Raw genomic sequence first — 17,904 nt, forward strand, 5'->3', positions numbered from 1 at the left:
ATATATATATATATATATATATATATATATATATATTCATATATGAATCAGTAGTGGTTTGCATTACTTATTAATATATGAATATATATATATATATATATATATATATATATATATATATATATATATATATATAAAATTCATTTATGAATATCAATTAATTATCATTTATCTGCCGTTGTTCTATGCTGATAACATCCATTAGAAGCTTTAACGGTAACACATAAACGTCCAACATCTTTTTATTGGAGTTCAGAGAAGATTAGATATCGAGATACATTTGAACAAGAAAAAGGTAGATTTGGACTTAGAGAATTAAATGAAAATTTGTTAATGAACAAGATGAAGGAGATACAGATCTCGAAGACAGTGATTCTGATAAAGATGAAGATGATACTGTTGAGGTAATTATTTTGAACATGTTAATAATATATTATTACGTTAAATTATTATTAAATTTCTAATCATACTTCTTTTTATTACATAGGCATATGAATCAAAATTATCTAAAATGCTTAATAGTTTTGAGTGGATGAAGGAAAAGCTGAATTCAAAACTCAATGATGCGATAACAAAGTTCCCTGAATAGGAAAGTTTTACGATTTTCAAAGAAAAGATGACAAATATAATTGTTGAAGAAAAACTGAAAGCACAACACTTTTTGAGTTTCCAAGTAATGAAACTGGAGTTGAAGGTATCAATTTGACACCAATAATGGGTCAAAAAACAAATGATCAAAAAGAAAATGAAGATAAAGAGGGAAATGGTGAAGAAGACAATGATAATGATGGAAGTTAACCAGAAGTAGATTATTTGCTTGATTCAAACGAAGCAGAGAATGAAGGAATAAAGAATGATGGAGATAACAATAAAAAAGAAGGTGAAACTGAAGTAAAAGAGAAAGATGGAATGAACAATGAAAATGAGAATGATGAAGAGAAAAATGATGATGAGGCTGAAGAAACAAATAATCATGGAGAGACTATTGAACAAAGTGAAAATGAAAATATGTTGGATAAAGTTGTTAACAACATTGTGGATAATATCATTGGAATTGGATTTTCAAGTTTAAATAATCAAGAAGATGAAATCTGAAATGACCCTGAAATGAAAACTATTTTGGATAATATTGATATAGTTAAATTTTGACTTACTTTTATTTTATAAAAATATTAATACACAATAACAAATTTTTTTATTAAATTTTGACCAGGGCCACCAATGACTAGAAGTAAAACTAATACTCTGATCAGTCAAGCTATTCAAGGTATGTTACTATCAACTTATTATATATTTACTAATTCATTAATTAATTATATTTAATATATAATACTAAATGGATCTTGCAGAAAAGGGAATATCAAAAGGTGTATATAAATAAGGAGAAGAAGTTGAAAAAAGAAAGGGAGATGATACAGGTAAATGAATGATTCAATATATATTACAATATTTGTATTCATTTTTTAATAACATTGTTTATTCATAAGTGAATAAGACACTATATAAATGAGTAAAAAAAGATAGAATATTCATATATGATGTATATGTTTCAGGCAAGGGAAACTCCGAACATGGAAATAAAGGAGGAGAAGAAGCTAAGAACACAAAAGATGGAGGTGCAGATAAACAAACAGAAATTGAGAAAGGAAATGCAGATGATAGAGGTAAATAGTTGATTCACTAATAAATGAATATAATAAGTTTGATTATTCACAAATGAATAACACAATAAACGAATAAATAAAAAATAAAGTATTACTTATTCATAAATAATGATATCCATTACTTATTCATAACTGAATACATTACTTATTCACAAGTGAATAAGACAATGTAAGTAATGCATACATTTATTTTTTGAATAACACACTTTTCATTTATTAATAAGTAAAATATAGAATTACTTGTTCATAAGTAATGCTATGCATTACTTATTCGAAAATTAATATATTGCAATATTTATATTCATTTATGGATAACTAATACAATTTTTTGAATATAGATACAATATTCATATATGTTCTTTATCTTTCAGGAAAGAAAAAGTCTGAAAATGAAAACAAAAAAGGAGGAGAAGTTGACAAGACAAAAGAAAATGAAGGAGGTAACAATTTGGAAAAACATTTCAAAATATAAAGAAATATGATAATTAACATACAGCTATTTATATGATAAATCTCCTGGCATGCAGATAATACTCATCCAAGCTTTAGTCTAGGTCTCAGTCATAATTCAGATCAAACTTCAAGTAAAAATCTAATAAATCTTCACCAAAAAACGACTTACAAAGAAACAAATCAAAGACGACCATTAGAGGGTTGTGATCAGATTAGCAAATACAAATGTTCTTAATCCAAATCCAATCTCTGTAGCAATTCCTATAGAAGTAGGACCATCAAAGCATGATCTGGATGAACCAAGAGAGATGAAGCTTGCTGATGCTTTCAAATCACCTTACAAATGCAGGATAATAGACACAAAAGCTAAGCTGACACATCAGGAGAGTATTGTCTGTGAGTGGTTGTTCAACTTGCAAGGGAATACATCGTAAGTGACTTTATTTTATAGACATATGCATACATGATTATTATATAGATAATAATGTAAGACATTTTGATTATATATTTGTAGAGATGTGGTTGTCAAGAAATAATATGGTCAGATAACAAAAAGAGCAATTATGGAAATTCTATATACAAACACAGAGATTTTTGTAGAAGTTTTAGACACTTGGGCTGATTTACTTAACCACCATGAACTGGGAAGGGATTTCGGAAATTCACCATACAAACTCTTCTTGAAAGTTGGAGTTTCTGTAAGTTTATGTTCTAACATTAATTTCTTCTTTATTGATAAATGAATATACCAATACGATGTATTCATTTATGAATATTATATTTATTTACAACTGAAATTCACATATGATTATACAAATATGATGTATTCTTTAAGATAATTATGTATATGCAACTGAAATTCACATACGATTATAACAAAATGATGTATTCATCTTAGAATATAAAAATCAAAAATAAATATCTTTAGTATATACTTATGGTTAATATACCAACATGATGTATTCATTTATGATTAAAAACTTACTAGTCCTTTAAAATTATATTGGTTACAGAATGCTTATGTATCTTCAACATTGTCTGATGAAAGAAAGTACGAAAAATTCAAGGAGAACTTTCATGACAGTACTGATGGGTACAAAAAAATCTTGAACATAAAAGAAATTGACATGGTATGTTAATTAAACTTGTTTTTATATATATATTTTATCAACAAAATACTTACCATTATATACATAAAAACATGTATTCTTTCCAATTGTTAGAAGTGCTCACATTTTTGTGATTGTCTTCAACTTAAAGAAACCATCAATTGAAATTCTAGACAACAGTGCAGTTGAGGGGGATTATGAAGGGAAATATGGAGTACTATTGAAACCTTTGGTAAGTACCCAATTCACAACAACATATAAGAACCAATTTATTACATATCTATCTTTTATTTTATTTAATGATCAGAAAAATTTGTTTGTGAGATACTTTAAAGAAATAAACCATCCAAGAGCCAATGCCATCTCAAAAGAAAGTATCACACCCCAACGACTTGAAATGTCATGGAGAACAGTTAAAAACAAAGTTGATTATGGGGTCATTGCAATGAGACATATGGAGACCTATATGGGACAACCAATCTCAAAGTGGAAACCAGGTCTTCATAAAGAAAGTGCAATTCAACAAACTACTTTAGAGAAGCTCAGGCAAATGGTATGCACACCGAATGCTAACTTCTAAAATTAACATGTTGAAGGCTAAGGTGTTGGATCTTGCTGAAAAATATCAAAATGTTGAATTCAAAGTGTGTATCGCTCATACATACAAGGCTATGCAAACAATTCAAAAAAGGTTAAAAGAATATTGAGGAGTGCTTGTGATGAAGTGTGATGGTGTTGAACAATTTTTGTTGAAGTTGAATGAATTTTGAGGACATGTAAGATGGTTCTGTGAAACAAATTTTAGATCGTTTGCTAAATGTTATTAAAAATCGTTTAAATAGTTTGTGAAATTCTTATGAACAAGTTTTATTATCTTGTGTTGGATGATTATGTAATAGAAACAAGTTTGCTTATTTTTGTTAGTTTTTTATATTTAAATATTTTCAAATTTTATTTATGTTTATTCATAATTGAATACCAATATGATATATATTCATTTATAATTAAGTTAGCAGTAATATGTCAATATAACAAAGTTCATATATGAATATAACAAAGTTAATATATGAATATATCTTATTTGTTAGTATAACACAGTTCACATATTTGTATTCATTTATGATGTATTCATTTCTACTAATTATCAATTTTATTTAAGTTTATTCATAATTGAATACCAACATGATATATTAATTTACCTTTTATATGTAAATAATAACATCTTCAATGATAAATGAATCCACATATTATGTATTCATTTATGAATAATTTACAAATAATATGTGTATTTCACATATCAATTTACCATATCAATATAACTTATTTAATAGTAAATTAAAAAAACAAATATGATATATTCATTTTAAAAAAAACATATATTTCACATATCAATTCACCATATCAATATAAATGTTTATTATTCGTACATGAATATTATTGTTTATAGTTATCATCTGCATATATTCATAAATGAATCAAACCAAAAAACATAAAAAAAACCCTAAATGTATTTTGTTGTTTGAGCAGCTACAATTCTTACTGGACATGTACGTAAATTGTGAGGAACTCGTTTTCCACATCCTGAGCACATTCTATGTTCTTTTTTAGAATTTTCATATGCTACTTCACCTGCACTTGGAATTCTTTTCTTGATTCCAGAACCTTTATTGCTTTGAACTTGAGGAAGATGAATATTAATCTCTTTTGGAATAGGAATAGAAACACCCATAAGCTTGCATACGACTTTACCATCCGTCTTGCTTTTCAATCCACCAGATGCATAATCACTCTCAAATTCCTTCAACAACATTTGTTGTTTCTCAGCAAACAAATCCAATTTCTTTTTTTCATCTCTTACAATATCCACACATGATTCAAAACTATAATGTGAATCATTGACTAGCTTCACATTCTCACAATCCCCTGAATTAGATTGAACATAACTAAAACAATAATTTCTTGATATTACATCCTTTCTCCATCTTTTCAGAATGTACCTTCCAGGAATTTCTTTAACACCACATCTCATTATTATTGTAAAAGCATGTCTGCATAAAACACCCATATGCTTGAAATGTTCACAACTGCAATTTATTTCTTTCTCTTCAGCTTTTATTTCAACCTGATACAAAAACATAATAAAAAATGAAAAAACAATTTAAACAAAATTTACACATTTACATTCATATATGAATACTCATATATGAACAATCATATATAAGTAGTCATATATGAATATTACATTCTAATCATATACAATAATACATATTCATATATGAAAAATAATAAATAAATATTCATATATGAATAATCACATTGTAAATATTCATATAAGATATTAATTTAAATTCATATATGAACATGTTCTAATTTTAAAATGATCAGAATATTCATATATGCATATTCTCATATTCATATATGAATATTCTCATATTCGTATATAAACATTACATTTTTCATAAAAAAACTATTAAATTACCTTAAATTCATTTTTAAATTTGCTTTTACTGCTGTTGTGTAGCACAATGTAAACTTCCTACCCATCTTCAATACCAACATACGAGTATGTACAGAAAAAACTTGCTTTATATATTTCCTTTTGCACGTCAAAAAATAATGTACTTGTATAAACCTTTGATGCTTGTAGTTCTATTTCTCGAGGTTTTTGCATTTTATATGATGCTTTCTTTGATGTCTTATCAAGCTCTCGTTGAGTATTCCTTTGCTTTTGAGTGGCAGTGTCGTAATTCATCATGAAATTCAAAAGTAAATTACCACTTTCTGAGTAGGTATTAAAGAATGAATTCATACTCTCTGACCTCGACGTAGTCTTCATCAACCCACACATTGGAATATCATTAAAATATACAGGTATCTATGAATCTCGTTTTGTAAACATGTCTTTAAACCATCTCGTGTCTTCAAGATTGAATTCCTTCATAAGCAAACTCCACTTCACCTCAAAGACATCATATTTCATATTAATGTCCCAAACAAGCTTCGAGAATCTTTTTCTAAAGTGTGTGTTCGTAAATAAATCATCTGATATCTGTATTAAAACACAAATAAAATAAGCTTCTATATATATTCATAAATGAATAAATATTCATAAGTAAAATAATAATAAATATTCATAAATGAATATACTAGTATTTGAAAAAATTAGTATATTCATCTATGAATAACTAAATACTATAACACCTTGTTTTTCAACTTCTTCATTATATTCCACATACATAATCGGTGCTTTGAATTAGGAAACACATTCTCAATAGCTTGTTTTATTGCAACATCTTGATCGGCTAAAACAAGTGTTGGCTCTTTCCCATTAGTTTTAAGAAACTCTTTAAGCAACCAAGAGCAGGAATCAATGCTTTCATTGCATAGCAACCACGCTCCAATAGTAACTGATTTTTTATGATTGTCAATAGTAGTAAATGGAACAAAAACCATTCGATACCTAACACACAAAAAAAGTGTTCATTAAAGTCAATTTTTGATGTATTTATAAGTGAATATATAAATATTCATGTATGAATACAGTTACAATATATTATTAAAATAATTTCAACAATAAAAACTAAACATTGAACATAAAGTTAAAATACTCATATATGAATAAGCTTTAAAAAAGTAGATAAAATAACTTACTTGTTTGTTCGGAAAGTCGCATTAAACGAGATAAGATCACCAAATTCAGCATAATATGCCTTCTCCATTTCATCAACCCAAAACATAGAGTCCAAAACATCATCTTGACACTTAAACTCAAATGAGTAATTTAAATAGCGAGCTCGACAGACATTCATTGTGTTTACTATCATTTGGGCATCTTTATAACCTATAGCATTGTTGATATCTCTACATAAATTTTTATAGTCAACTACTTTGGGCTTTACAAACTCATACCCACCTCTCAGACTTGCCCTCAACTTATGAGCCATAGTGAGACCTATTTTTGATGTGGAAGCACGCACTATAAACTCTTTTTCTGAATATGACATTTGCCTCGCTTTTTTTAAATCACTTCTCTTCTCAAGTGGATAGTTTTGAAGTTCATTAAACTGAAAACTTTATAATCTAGAGTTCCATACACATATTCAAATATAATCTTTGCTTGACAACCAATAGCTCTTGAATTTGAATTTCGTTTCCTCCTAACACCACTTGTACCCAATGTGTCACAAGATTTCTTTTTCTGTATGCCACCACGATTACATATAAGATGTTTCTTCTTTATAATCTTGTTATCAAACCTTACCTGTGTGCTCAATCTCACATTAAAACCACCAATTTCAGCATACTCAGAATACATTTTGATGGCCAACTTTAATGATTTGAAGATTAAACCTTTAAATGGAATAAGTTGAACAAGTACATATGGCTTATAGACATGTTTTCCGCGTACATCACCACAATATTGTGCATCATCTAATGAACTCAAAGATTCACTAGCTAAAAAATTATAAATCTAAATCAATCTACTAATGCATGAATAAAACAATCATATAAATAAACGTGTGAGAATCATGAATAAACGTGACAATTAAATAACACTAAGTGATTAATTGTCACAAGTTATACTCATTTGAATTATTATTTTCATAAAAGAATAATTCCCCAATTAAATAGAAATGATGATTTAATTTATTAATAATCATATTACTTAATAAATAATCAATCAGTGTATACCTGTTATATCGTGTGACCCTATAGGATCATATTATGTTAGGAAATATCATTTCATAAGGATCCTTGAGCATAAAGATCTTTCAATCCCCCACTTGCACATGTTTCATTATGAACTCATATTAAATAGTGGTGAACATCTAGCAACATTTCATTGTCCTCAATAACACACGACGAATTTCCATCCATCAATATCCAATTTTTTAAAAGATCAAAGATACAATTGATGTATCACGTAAGTAACCAGTCACCCCTTTGTTGCATACATCATGTTGAACACGAGACACAAATCGCGGTCAATCTCATTTCAGTGTTCAACCTTTTATAATGCCTTAGATATCTAACTCTCAACGAATAAGAGGAACAAATCTTACCTCAACTACATACGTCACTCGTATGGTTTGCATCATACCTAAAAATAGCCTTTATATTTGCTTGATTAAAGAACAACATTTTACTACATTAAAACATAACATTCCATGTACTTAAGTCCCAAATATGTATCTCAGGGTTTTAAGGATATAAAGATATTAAATTTATCAAGCATCATTCTTGAAAACGATCCATGAAGTGATCTTGAATGGTTCAATCAAATACTTGTTCTCCACCAAGTACCAATGAATCTAGTTCCAATGCTTTTTAAACCATTCCAATTCATATTAGTCTTACTTCATTATTTTTTCCCACAATAATAACCTACTATGGATTTTAGAGTGAATAAAATTGCTCAAGGATTAAACATGTTAATATAAAACTCAAACAAGTAATTAATGAGAAAGATCATATTCCAAATATATCAAGTTCATTACATTAGTTTTTGTCTTATATAGTTCTAATAGGAATACCAAAATAGAGATCAAATCCGATCACTAAAATAGCAAAGTCCGATTCCTCGAAAATTACCTACAAGATTGGCTTGAGGAAGGGGCTTCGTGAAAGGGTCCGCCAACCTCTGATTTGTGTGTACTTTGAGAATAATGATTTCACCACTTCCAAATTCATCACAAATATAGTTGAACATTCAGTTAACGTGCATGGTATTCTCATGTGATCTGGGTTCTTTGGCCAAAGCAATAGCACCCTATTTGTCACAGAACATTTTTAGGGGATCATGAATGGTAGGAAAAACCCCTAGATCTCCAATGGATTTCTTTATCCAAGCATCTTCTTGTGCAGCTTCTGAAGCAATGATGTATTCTGACTCTGTAGAGGATTGTGCTATGACACTTTGTTTGGAACTTTTTCAAGACACTGCACCCCTATTGATGATAAAAACATATCCTGATTGTGACTTACAATCATCTCGATCTATTGTGGAATAAGCATCAATATATCACCTTACACTTATGTCTTGATTTACACCTACATACATGGGGAACATATCCTTAGTTCTTTGCAAGTATTTAAGGATCTTCTTCGCAGCCATTTGATAACTTTATCCTAGATTTTGTATATACTTGCTTGTCATGATTATAGCACAAGCAAGACCAGGCCTAATACAATTCATAACACACATGATGGAACCAACTGCCAAAGCATATGGAACATCTTTCATCTTCTCTAGCTCAACCTTTGCTTTAGAACATTAATAATAACTTAGTATTGTGCCATGTACCATTGATACATATCCTCTCTTGGAGTTTTCCATCTTGAACCACTTCAAGACTTTGTAAATTTATGTATGTTGGCTTAAAGCCATTAATCATTTTGTACTATCTCTATAGATTTTAATGCCAAGAATGTATGTTGCGTCACCTAGATCATTCACCGAAAAACACTTTCCAAGCCAAAAATTTACACCTTGTATAGTTGGATGTGATTTCTGATTATAAGTATGTCATCCATATATATATAACCATGAAGGTCACTAAGTTCCCACTAGTTTTCATGTAAACACAAGATTCATCTTCGTTTCTAAGAAACCAAACTTTGTGATTTCATCGAAATGATGATTCCAGTTTCAAGATGCTTGTTTTAACCCATAAATGCATCTCTTGATCTTACAAACTTTATTAGGATTATTTTGATCGACAAAACCTTCAGGTTGAACCATATAGACATCTTCTTTCAAGTGTCCATTAAGAAAAGCAATTTTGACATCTATCTGCCATATCTCATAGTCATAATATCCGCCTATTGCAAATAGTACCCTAATAGATTTAATCGTAGCGAATGGTAAAAAGGTTTCATCATAATCAACTCCTAAGGACTTAGTGAATCCTTTTGAAACAAGTCTTTCTTTGAATGTATGTAAATTTCCATCCATGTCAGTCTTTTCTTTAAGACCCACTTAATCCCAACAGTCTTATAATGGGGAGGAAGCTCAACAAAATCTCATTCTTGGTTTTCTCTCATGGATTGCATCTCTGCGTTCATGGCTTCAAGCCATTTATAAGATTCAAGATCTGCAATTTCATATCGATAGATGATCGAATCATCAACATTCATCATCATGAAGCACTCATCAACGAGAAATCCATATCACTCAGGCTCATAATGAGTCCTACCGGATCTACTAACGCCTAGTGTTTCAATAGATTGAAGAACAATAATCTCTTCATTTTCAACAACCTCTTGTTCGGTACTAGTGCCAACTTGAGTTGCATCGGTTTGTGGTTCTTGATCTTCTTCAAGTTCTATGTGCCTCCCAGTTACTTCATCCATTAGAAACTTGTTTTCTAAGAATTCAGCTTTTTGTGAAATTAAGATCTTATTCTCACTAGGGGTGTAGAAGTAATAACCTAAACAATATTTATGGTATCCTATAAAGATGCATTTAGTAGACCTAGGTTCAAGTTTGCTTGAAGATTCCTTTGTAAAATAAGCTTCACAACCCCAAAGTTTTATATAAGATAAGGATGGGCTGTTTCTATACCACATCTCTTAAGGTGTTTTGTCTACCTTTTAGTTGGTACCATATTCAAGATACGGGTTGCGGTGAGTAAGGCATAACTCCAAAATGATGAAGGGAGAGTACCTTTTCTCGTCATAGATTGAACCATATCAAGTAAGGTCTAATTTCTCCTCTCATACACATGATTAGTCTGTGGTGTTCTGGGTTGGAGTAAGCTGTGAGATAATCCCATGAATTTTAAGATGATATTCGAAATCTTAGCTCAAGTTCTCGCTACCTCTATCTGAACGAAGGACTTTGATTGTCTTGTCGAGTTGATTTTCAACTTCACTTTGTAATAATTTGAACTTTTCAAATGCTTCATGTTTGTGTTTCATTAACATAACTAAAACGACTGAAGTAGTCAGTAAAGGTGATGCAATATCTTTCACCATATCTAGACATTATTTTGAAAGGACCACATACATCGGTATGTATGATGCCTAAGAAAACACTTGCCCTATCACTCGAACGAGAGAAAGGTGACTTTATCATATTACCACATAAACAAGCTTCACATATATCAAATGACTTAGTGTCATTTGTCCCTAGAAAGTCCACTCTTTTGAAGTTAGGATATGGGCTTCTAGTTTGTGTGACCAATGCGATAATGTCATAGATATGTTTGGTTTAAATCTTGTTTAAGCCTTTTGTTGTTATCATGATAAATGAATTTTATAAAGATTCGTCAAGGATTAATTCATAAATTCCATTTATTGGTCTAACCTCAAAATAGAATACTTCATTCAAGAAGGAATGAATATTATCATCAACAAACATATTTTCTCGTGGATTCCCATTGAAGTTCTTGCCCTGTTTCTTTTTCTTGACTTGTCCTTGATGAATCATGAGCACTTGAGGGGTTTACCTTGGGATGTTTTTCTTAGCAGTTTTGTGCATCGAGTGAAACTCAAAGATAGGCTTTTCCCACTCATTCATGTTATATTTCATGATGAAAGTATCATAAGACTTATGTAATGAGTTTAGAATTAAATATGCAGCCAAGTCTTGGGGATATGGAGAGTCCAATCTCTCCAGTTGATCCAAATAGATTTTCATCTTGAGAACATGTGTGCTCACATTCCAAGTCTTCTCTATTATAAGCTTTGTAGGATTCAAACCCCGATACAGTTGTGCAGTGGTTTCATAATCCAAGTGTCTCGTCATAGGTGCTACATTCATGTATGATTTTTGGGCTTTCGGACCAACTATCAATGCATTTCGTATATGTCGATCTGTTGTTTCTATCGATAGTACTCATTTGAAGGGTTCGCATAAGGGAAAAATGTTTATTGCTGTTTCAAAAGATGCTAACAATCATATATTAGTAATTGCATATGCAATTATTGATGAAGAGACTGTGCATAGTTGGTGTTGGTTTTTATATCAATTTAGATATTTTGTTGCTCAAAATAGACAATTATGTGTAACTTCAGACAACCATTAGCGAACAATTCATGCAATGGAAAATATAGAGGAATGGAAAGAGCCATTGGCATACCTTCGATTATGTCCTCGACGCATAAGAAGTAATCTGATGAAAAGGTACAAGAACTTGAGCCTTAAGAAATTGTGTTGGTCTATTGGCAGCACCACAAAAAAATAAAGTTTGTTAAATATAGGAAATCAATAAAAGAAATCAATCATGAAGCTTGACAGTATTTAAGGAAAATTAAAAAAAAAATCATTGGTATCTCTTATATGATGAAGATCGTCGATGGGGGGTTTTAACAACAAATATCTCTGAGAGTACGAACAATACACTACGAGGAGCAAGACATTTACCGATTAAGGCATGTATTGACCTTACATTCAATAAAAATGTGCAACTTTTCAGAAAATATAGTAATATTGCAATGAATTGTAATACACCTCTAACACCAGGTATGCGGTGTATCTTTGCTAATCGGGAAACTCATGCACAAAGCCATACTTTATCTGAATTTAACTACAACGAAGGTGTTTATAGAATTGACACAAGGTCACAAATAAATGACACATGATGAATACGCATACTGTCCATTATTTTCAACATACATGCACATGTGATAAATGGAAAATGGAAAGGTTTCTATGTTCACATACAATTGCATTTTGCCGATATAGAGGAAATAACCTTTTTTCAATTATGAATGATGTGTACACTAGTATGACGTACAAACAACAATACAACGCTGCTTTTATACCACTTCCTCATTATGAGTATCAGTTGGATTCAAATTGGGCAATTGAAGCAAATTACTCAAAACTGTCTATTTGTCGAGGTTGGAGGCCTGAAAATCGAATTCATAACGAGATGGATACCTGTCATCCTGATGAACCTCGAAAATATGGATTTTGCCATCAACCATGTCATAATAGAAGAAATTGTTCAAATTCTCAACCACAATTCCATGTGACATAAACTATGTACTCTTTTTTTACTGATCTTGTTATTTTAGTTTTAGTGATCTTTTAATTTCATGTCTAATTGGTATTGTAATTTCTGAATTTAATTCTGAACGGTTGTAATTTCTGAATATTATCATCGTGATGTAAATTATGTGTTTGTTTCTTGTATTACGTAATTATAATAATATTAAATATTAAAAATAATACGTAGAACTTAATAATATATTTAAAACAAATAAGATTATATTTAAAATTTTAATAAAGTTATAAAATAAAAATTAAAAATACTAATGATATATTTACAACATATTATATAAAATAAAGGGTTAAATGTGTAAACATTAAATGAATAGTTTTTATAAATATATGATCATATGATAGTTATTTAAAAAATAGTTTAAAGGATAAATTTATAAGTTATTATATAAAATAAAGCTGGAATTGAATTGTAACATATAAAGACCATTTATATAACTTTTAAAAAATCAATCGAAATATTGGGCCAATAGCCGTATTTGTGCAAAACAATTTGAAACAACCTAGGTTTCCAAAACATCACCGTTTTTTCAAAAACTCTTAATAACCCATTTATGCAAAACAATTTAAAACAACCCCATTTATACAAAGGGTTTCCAAAACAACACTATTTTTGCAAGAACTCTTAATAACCGCGGCAAAGCGTACGTGTCCGCCATCCCCCGTTGTTTTACATTTACGTTCTAGTTTTGTTGGTGTTTATATATAGTTTCTGTTTTGATATTCGTGTTTTAATAGTCTATGTGTTGAAAATGTAAATTAGATAGTATTTTAAAAGTGACACGTCAATTCATGTTCATTGTCTACTGATCCACTGATTAAAAAAACAAATACGACGATCTTTCTTTAGCGCCCATCACTTCTTCATAATTTCTTCTTCAAATGTAACCTTTCTTGAAGCACCACAGCCACAACAGCATGGGGTACACTAAATGTGCTCAACAAACAACCTCCAAATCTGAAACTTAAAAAAAATTATTCGCAATAAATTAAAATAGTTGGAGCATGTCCCATGCACAACAATATATACATGAATAATTTGGCTTGAAAGGGATCCAAACTTTGAACTTCTAATTCCTAAAGAAACATAAAACCAATTGGCTACATTACTTGATCGTATTGGCTCTTTTATTTCTCTTCGGGAATATCATGAGGTCTAAAATAGGATATACCATCCCTAATATTGTCTTTTTACTTTTCTTGATCAATGTTGTATCCCTACTATATCAATTTTGTAATGCTAAGAGCCACCGAATCTCTGCTGTATTTGTGTTTGGAGATTCTACCGTTGACCCGGGTAACAACAACTACCTTCCCACCGTTGCTAGAGCAAACTTCCCACCTTACGGGAAGGATTTTGTGAATCATAAACCTACTGGAAGGTTTAGTAATGGTCGTCTTGTTACAGATTTCATTGGTATGTTTTATAACTTATTTATTTTCCTTGATGTGCATTATAATAGAAAACTTATACACCAAGAGCCTCGAATACACGCTTTTTCAGCACACCTGTAATTATAGTTGTGGATCTGTGTTTTGGCGCACTGCATGAATTATTTTTTTTATGGTTCTGTTGATTTGGTCGCATGTCAGCTTCATTTCTGGGTGTTAAGGAGAACTTGCAACCTTACTTGGATCCAACTTTAACAATTGACGATCTGATGACTGGAGTTAGCTTTGCCTCCTCTGGTGGTGGTTTTGATCCATTTACATCGAAACTAAGTGTATCTCTCTCTCTCTCTCTCTCTCTCTCTCTCTCTCTCTCTCTCTCTCTCTCTCTCTCATACCTTTATTTGTACTCTATCACTATCAATCAATTTTATCAATGAGTCACATGGTCACCATATTTAATAAAGTACGAGCATGCTCTTCTAGAAAAAAGATTTTATGCATGAATCCTAGCTAGCAAACAAAATGCAATCTTGTGATGGATATATTAGCTCCCTGAGATATATTAGTTTCCTAATGATTTCCATTATCGTATATACAAAAATTTGTCACATAGAAATATTTTCTATGTTAGTGAAGTTATATGGTTTCCATAAATATGATGTTTCATTGTTTCTTATTATGCCGATATTATCAAATCAGGGTGCACTCACTACATCACAGCAATTGGACTTATTCAGAGACTATAAAAGAAAAATGGCGATGGCGATTGGCAAGGAAAGAACAGATGATTTGATTAGTAGAGCAGTATACATCTTGAGCTCAGGAACAAACGATTTCGCTTTCAACTATTATGGGGCCATAGTTGTTCGACGAACAGCCTATCCGACCATCTCTAGTTATCAGAATTTCTTGTGGCAGAACATTGAAAGCTTCATACAGGTCTGCAGTTTCTTATTTCTTTCTTTCTAAAATATTTATACAGTTCTTTAATTAATATCGTTCATTAATTACATCCGGATGCTGAGACAGCAGACTTTTGATTTCAACTTTGGGAATAGAGCATAATACAGAGCAGTGAAACATTAAACTCGCCCCATAAACATATGCTTATTCAATGTGGAAACATGTCTAATTTAAAATCTATAAGTACGAATATTATCGGAAGAGAAGTACATGCCTTTTTTCGTTTATTCTGAAATACACTTTTCGCCATAATTTTTTCCCATACAGGGAACTTTGAATTATCACGTCCATTTGGTAAAAAGTAGAGTAATTTTTTTATTTTACGAAATGTGAAACCACACTTAAAGATGTGGTATATTCAAGTATTATACTATGGAGATGCTTCAAATCAATCGACACTGGATAATTGTGAATTTAGTAGTCCATCTATATAAAATTTTCATAGAATATTTCTATTGGCAGTTGGATGTTGCGAACATGTAAAAAATATCGGCGGAACAATATGTTTGATGTTTTGCTTTCCCTTTTTACGCTATTCCTCTTTGGGTTAATAAAGAAAAAAACTCTATTTTTTATACCAAAATGTACAAGCTGAGGTTCTAAAAACACAAAAATAACTAAAACAAATAACTGTAATATGTTAGTTACAAAATCTTGTTAAAAATATTTGATAATAATATATTTAATTGACTATGCGGCAAGATAGGGTTTAACGTCCATATATATGCATATTGATTCTTCAACATATGGCACGGATGTTCAACTCATTTATCATTTTGGGTGTGTTAAGCAGAACTAGGTAACAATCCATATCTATTAACTTGCAAATCCGGATATGAGTGACCTAATAATAACAAAGAGTTGAGAATACATATAAGAAATTTCTTCTCAGTTTTAGTTTCTAGTTAACAAAATATATAATGGTACACTCATTGTAATAATAGATAGACAACCTACAAGCTGATCATTCTTGTTACTTTGGATGACAGGGCTTGATGGATGAGGGTGCAAAGAAAGTAGGGGTGGTGAGTGCGCCTCCAATTGGATGTTTGCCTGCTATCATTACCGCTAACTCCAAGGACCCTATTTATGGCCGTAAATGCATTGAACGTTTTAATTCTATTTCAAGAGATTATAATAAACTTCTGGAAAATAAATTAATGGGTCTTCAAAGATGGGATACGAGGATTATTTATGCTGATATATACAAGCCCGTCATGGATATGGTTACAAGAAACCGTCAAATTGGTAAATATATGATTGCAGATTACTATTATATATATATATATATATATATATATATATATATATATATATATATATATATATATATATATATATATAATGATCATTTTGCTTTAAGAACTTTCTAGTGGAAAACAAAAATTTAAGTAATTTTTCCCCTAAAATAAAAAATACAATTTAGTATGTTATTTTTCTCGCATGTTGCCACTACCCAGCATGCAATTCAAACCATTTTTATAAACCATTCATAGTTTTCGATTTTGTGGGTATAAGGATCATGTTTTTTTGTTTAACACAAGCTCCCTTTTCTCTTGTTGTAAACCTAAAAGATTTTGAAGAAGTCCATAGAGGTTGTTAAGGGAGTGGACTAATTGAAGCTGACTTCATGTGTAATCAAAAATCTCCGGTGTGCACTGATGTCTCAAAGTACGTATTTTGGGATTCTTTTCATCCAACTGAGAGAGCATACTACTTTATCTTCAAGTCTCTTGAAACTCCCATCCGACAATACATAGGATAAATGTTATCTCATGATTAACATCCTACTTTGTCTATTGATCTTATTTACTATTTTGAGGTTGTAAAAACAATTACTAAAAAACGAAAATGTGCAAACCTCTTTATATGATATTCCTAAAATAACTTGCAAATGAAGTGTATTCTTATTATAATAATGCACAATGTCGAAAAGGGTTCTCCTATCCATGTTGACCACAAAGAAATGTCTTCAACCAAAATTACCACAACAAATAAACAATTAAATAGAAACTACTTACTTAAAAAAACAAACAAGATACTGTTTTGGTAAAAAATCAACTTAATAACTTCGCAACCAAATTAATAAATGTGTTGTAATGTTTGAGTAAAGATTTTTAAGGAATAGAATGTAAATTGTCATCAAAGAGCTTCTAACTCAGCGGTATCAGGTGTTGCCCTCCCTCCTTAATGTTGAGGGTTTAAGTCCCACTATGGACATAGGTGGAATAATTTAGGAGTATTTTAATATAATATTGTATTTGCCGTTCTAAAAAAAAGAATGTAAATTGTCGAAGATATTAAAAAATCGAAG

The 17,904-nt window shown here is 30.3% G+C and overlaps 1 protein-coding gene and 1 pseudogene across 1 annotated transcript; one reads left to right on the plus strand and one right to left on the minus strand.

Annotated features, from left to right (window-relative positions):
* Positions 1-4,614: 4,614 nt before the first annotated feature.
* Positions 4,615-7,170, minus strand: LOC145129996 (protein FAR1-RELATED SEQUENCE 5-like). Its single transcript, XM_079064843.1, has 6 exons — positions 6,878-7,170; positions 6,428-6,686; positions 6,186-6,275; positions 5,859-6,056; positions 4,767-5,348; positions 4,615-4,680 (listed from the first exon to the last, which is right to left on the minus strand). Exons 1-6 carry the CDS (start codon positions 7,168-7,170, stop codon positions 4,615-4,617), a joined length of 1,488 nt encoding a protein of 495 aa, XP_078920969.1.
* A 7,214-nt stretch (positions 7,171-14,384) lies between these two features.
* Positions 14,385-17,355, plus strand: LOC145130004 (GDSL esterase/lipase At5g45960-like; annotated as a pseudogene).
* Positions 17,356-17,904: the final 549 nt, after the last annotated feature.

This window comes from Lactuca virosa, chromosome 1 (genome assembly GCF_052849685.1).
Source record: "Lactuca virosa cultivar CGN04683 chromosome 1, Lactuca_virosa_CGN04683_v6, whole genome shotgun sequence".
In the NCBI taxonomy this organism is placed as follows: domain Eukaryota; kingdom Viridiplantae; phylum Streptophyta; class Magnoliopsida; order Asterales; family Asteraceae; genus Lactuca; species Lactuca virosa.

What these genes read in the sequence shown, in the direction of transcription:
- LOC145129996 (XM_079064843.1), bottom strand. Translation starts at nt 7,170, where the DNA reads ATGGCTCATAAGTTGAGGGCAAGTCTGAGAGGTGGGTATGAGTTTGTA. An exon ending in TGAAGAAGTTGAAAAACAAG is followed by an intron (nt 6,276 to 6,427) that starts GTGTTATAGTAT and finishes GTTTTAATACAG; the next exon opens with ATATCAGATGATTTATTTAC. An exon ending in TAGAACTACAAGCATCAAAG is followed by an intron (nt 5,349 to 5,858) that starts GTTTATACAAGT and finishes TTTTTGTATCAG; the next exon opens with GTTGAAATAAAAGCTGAAGA.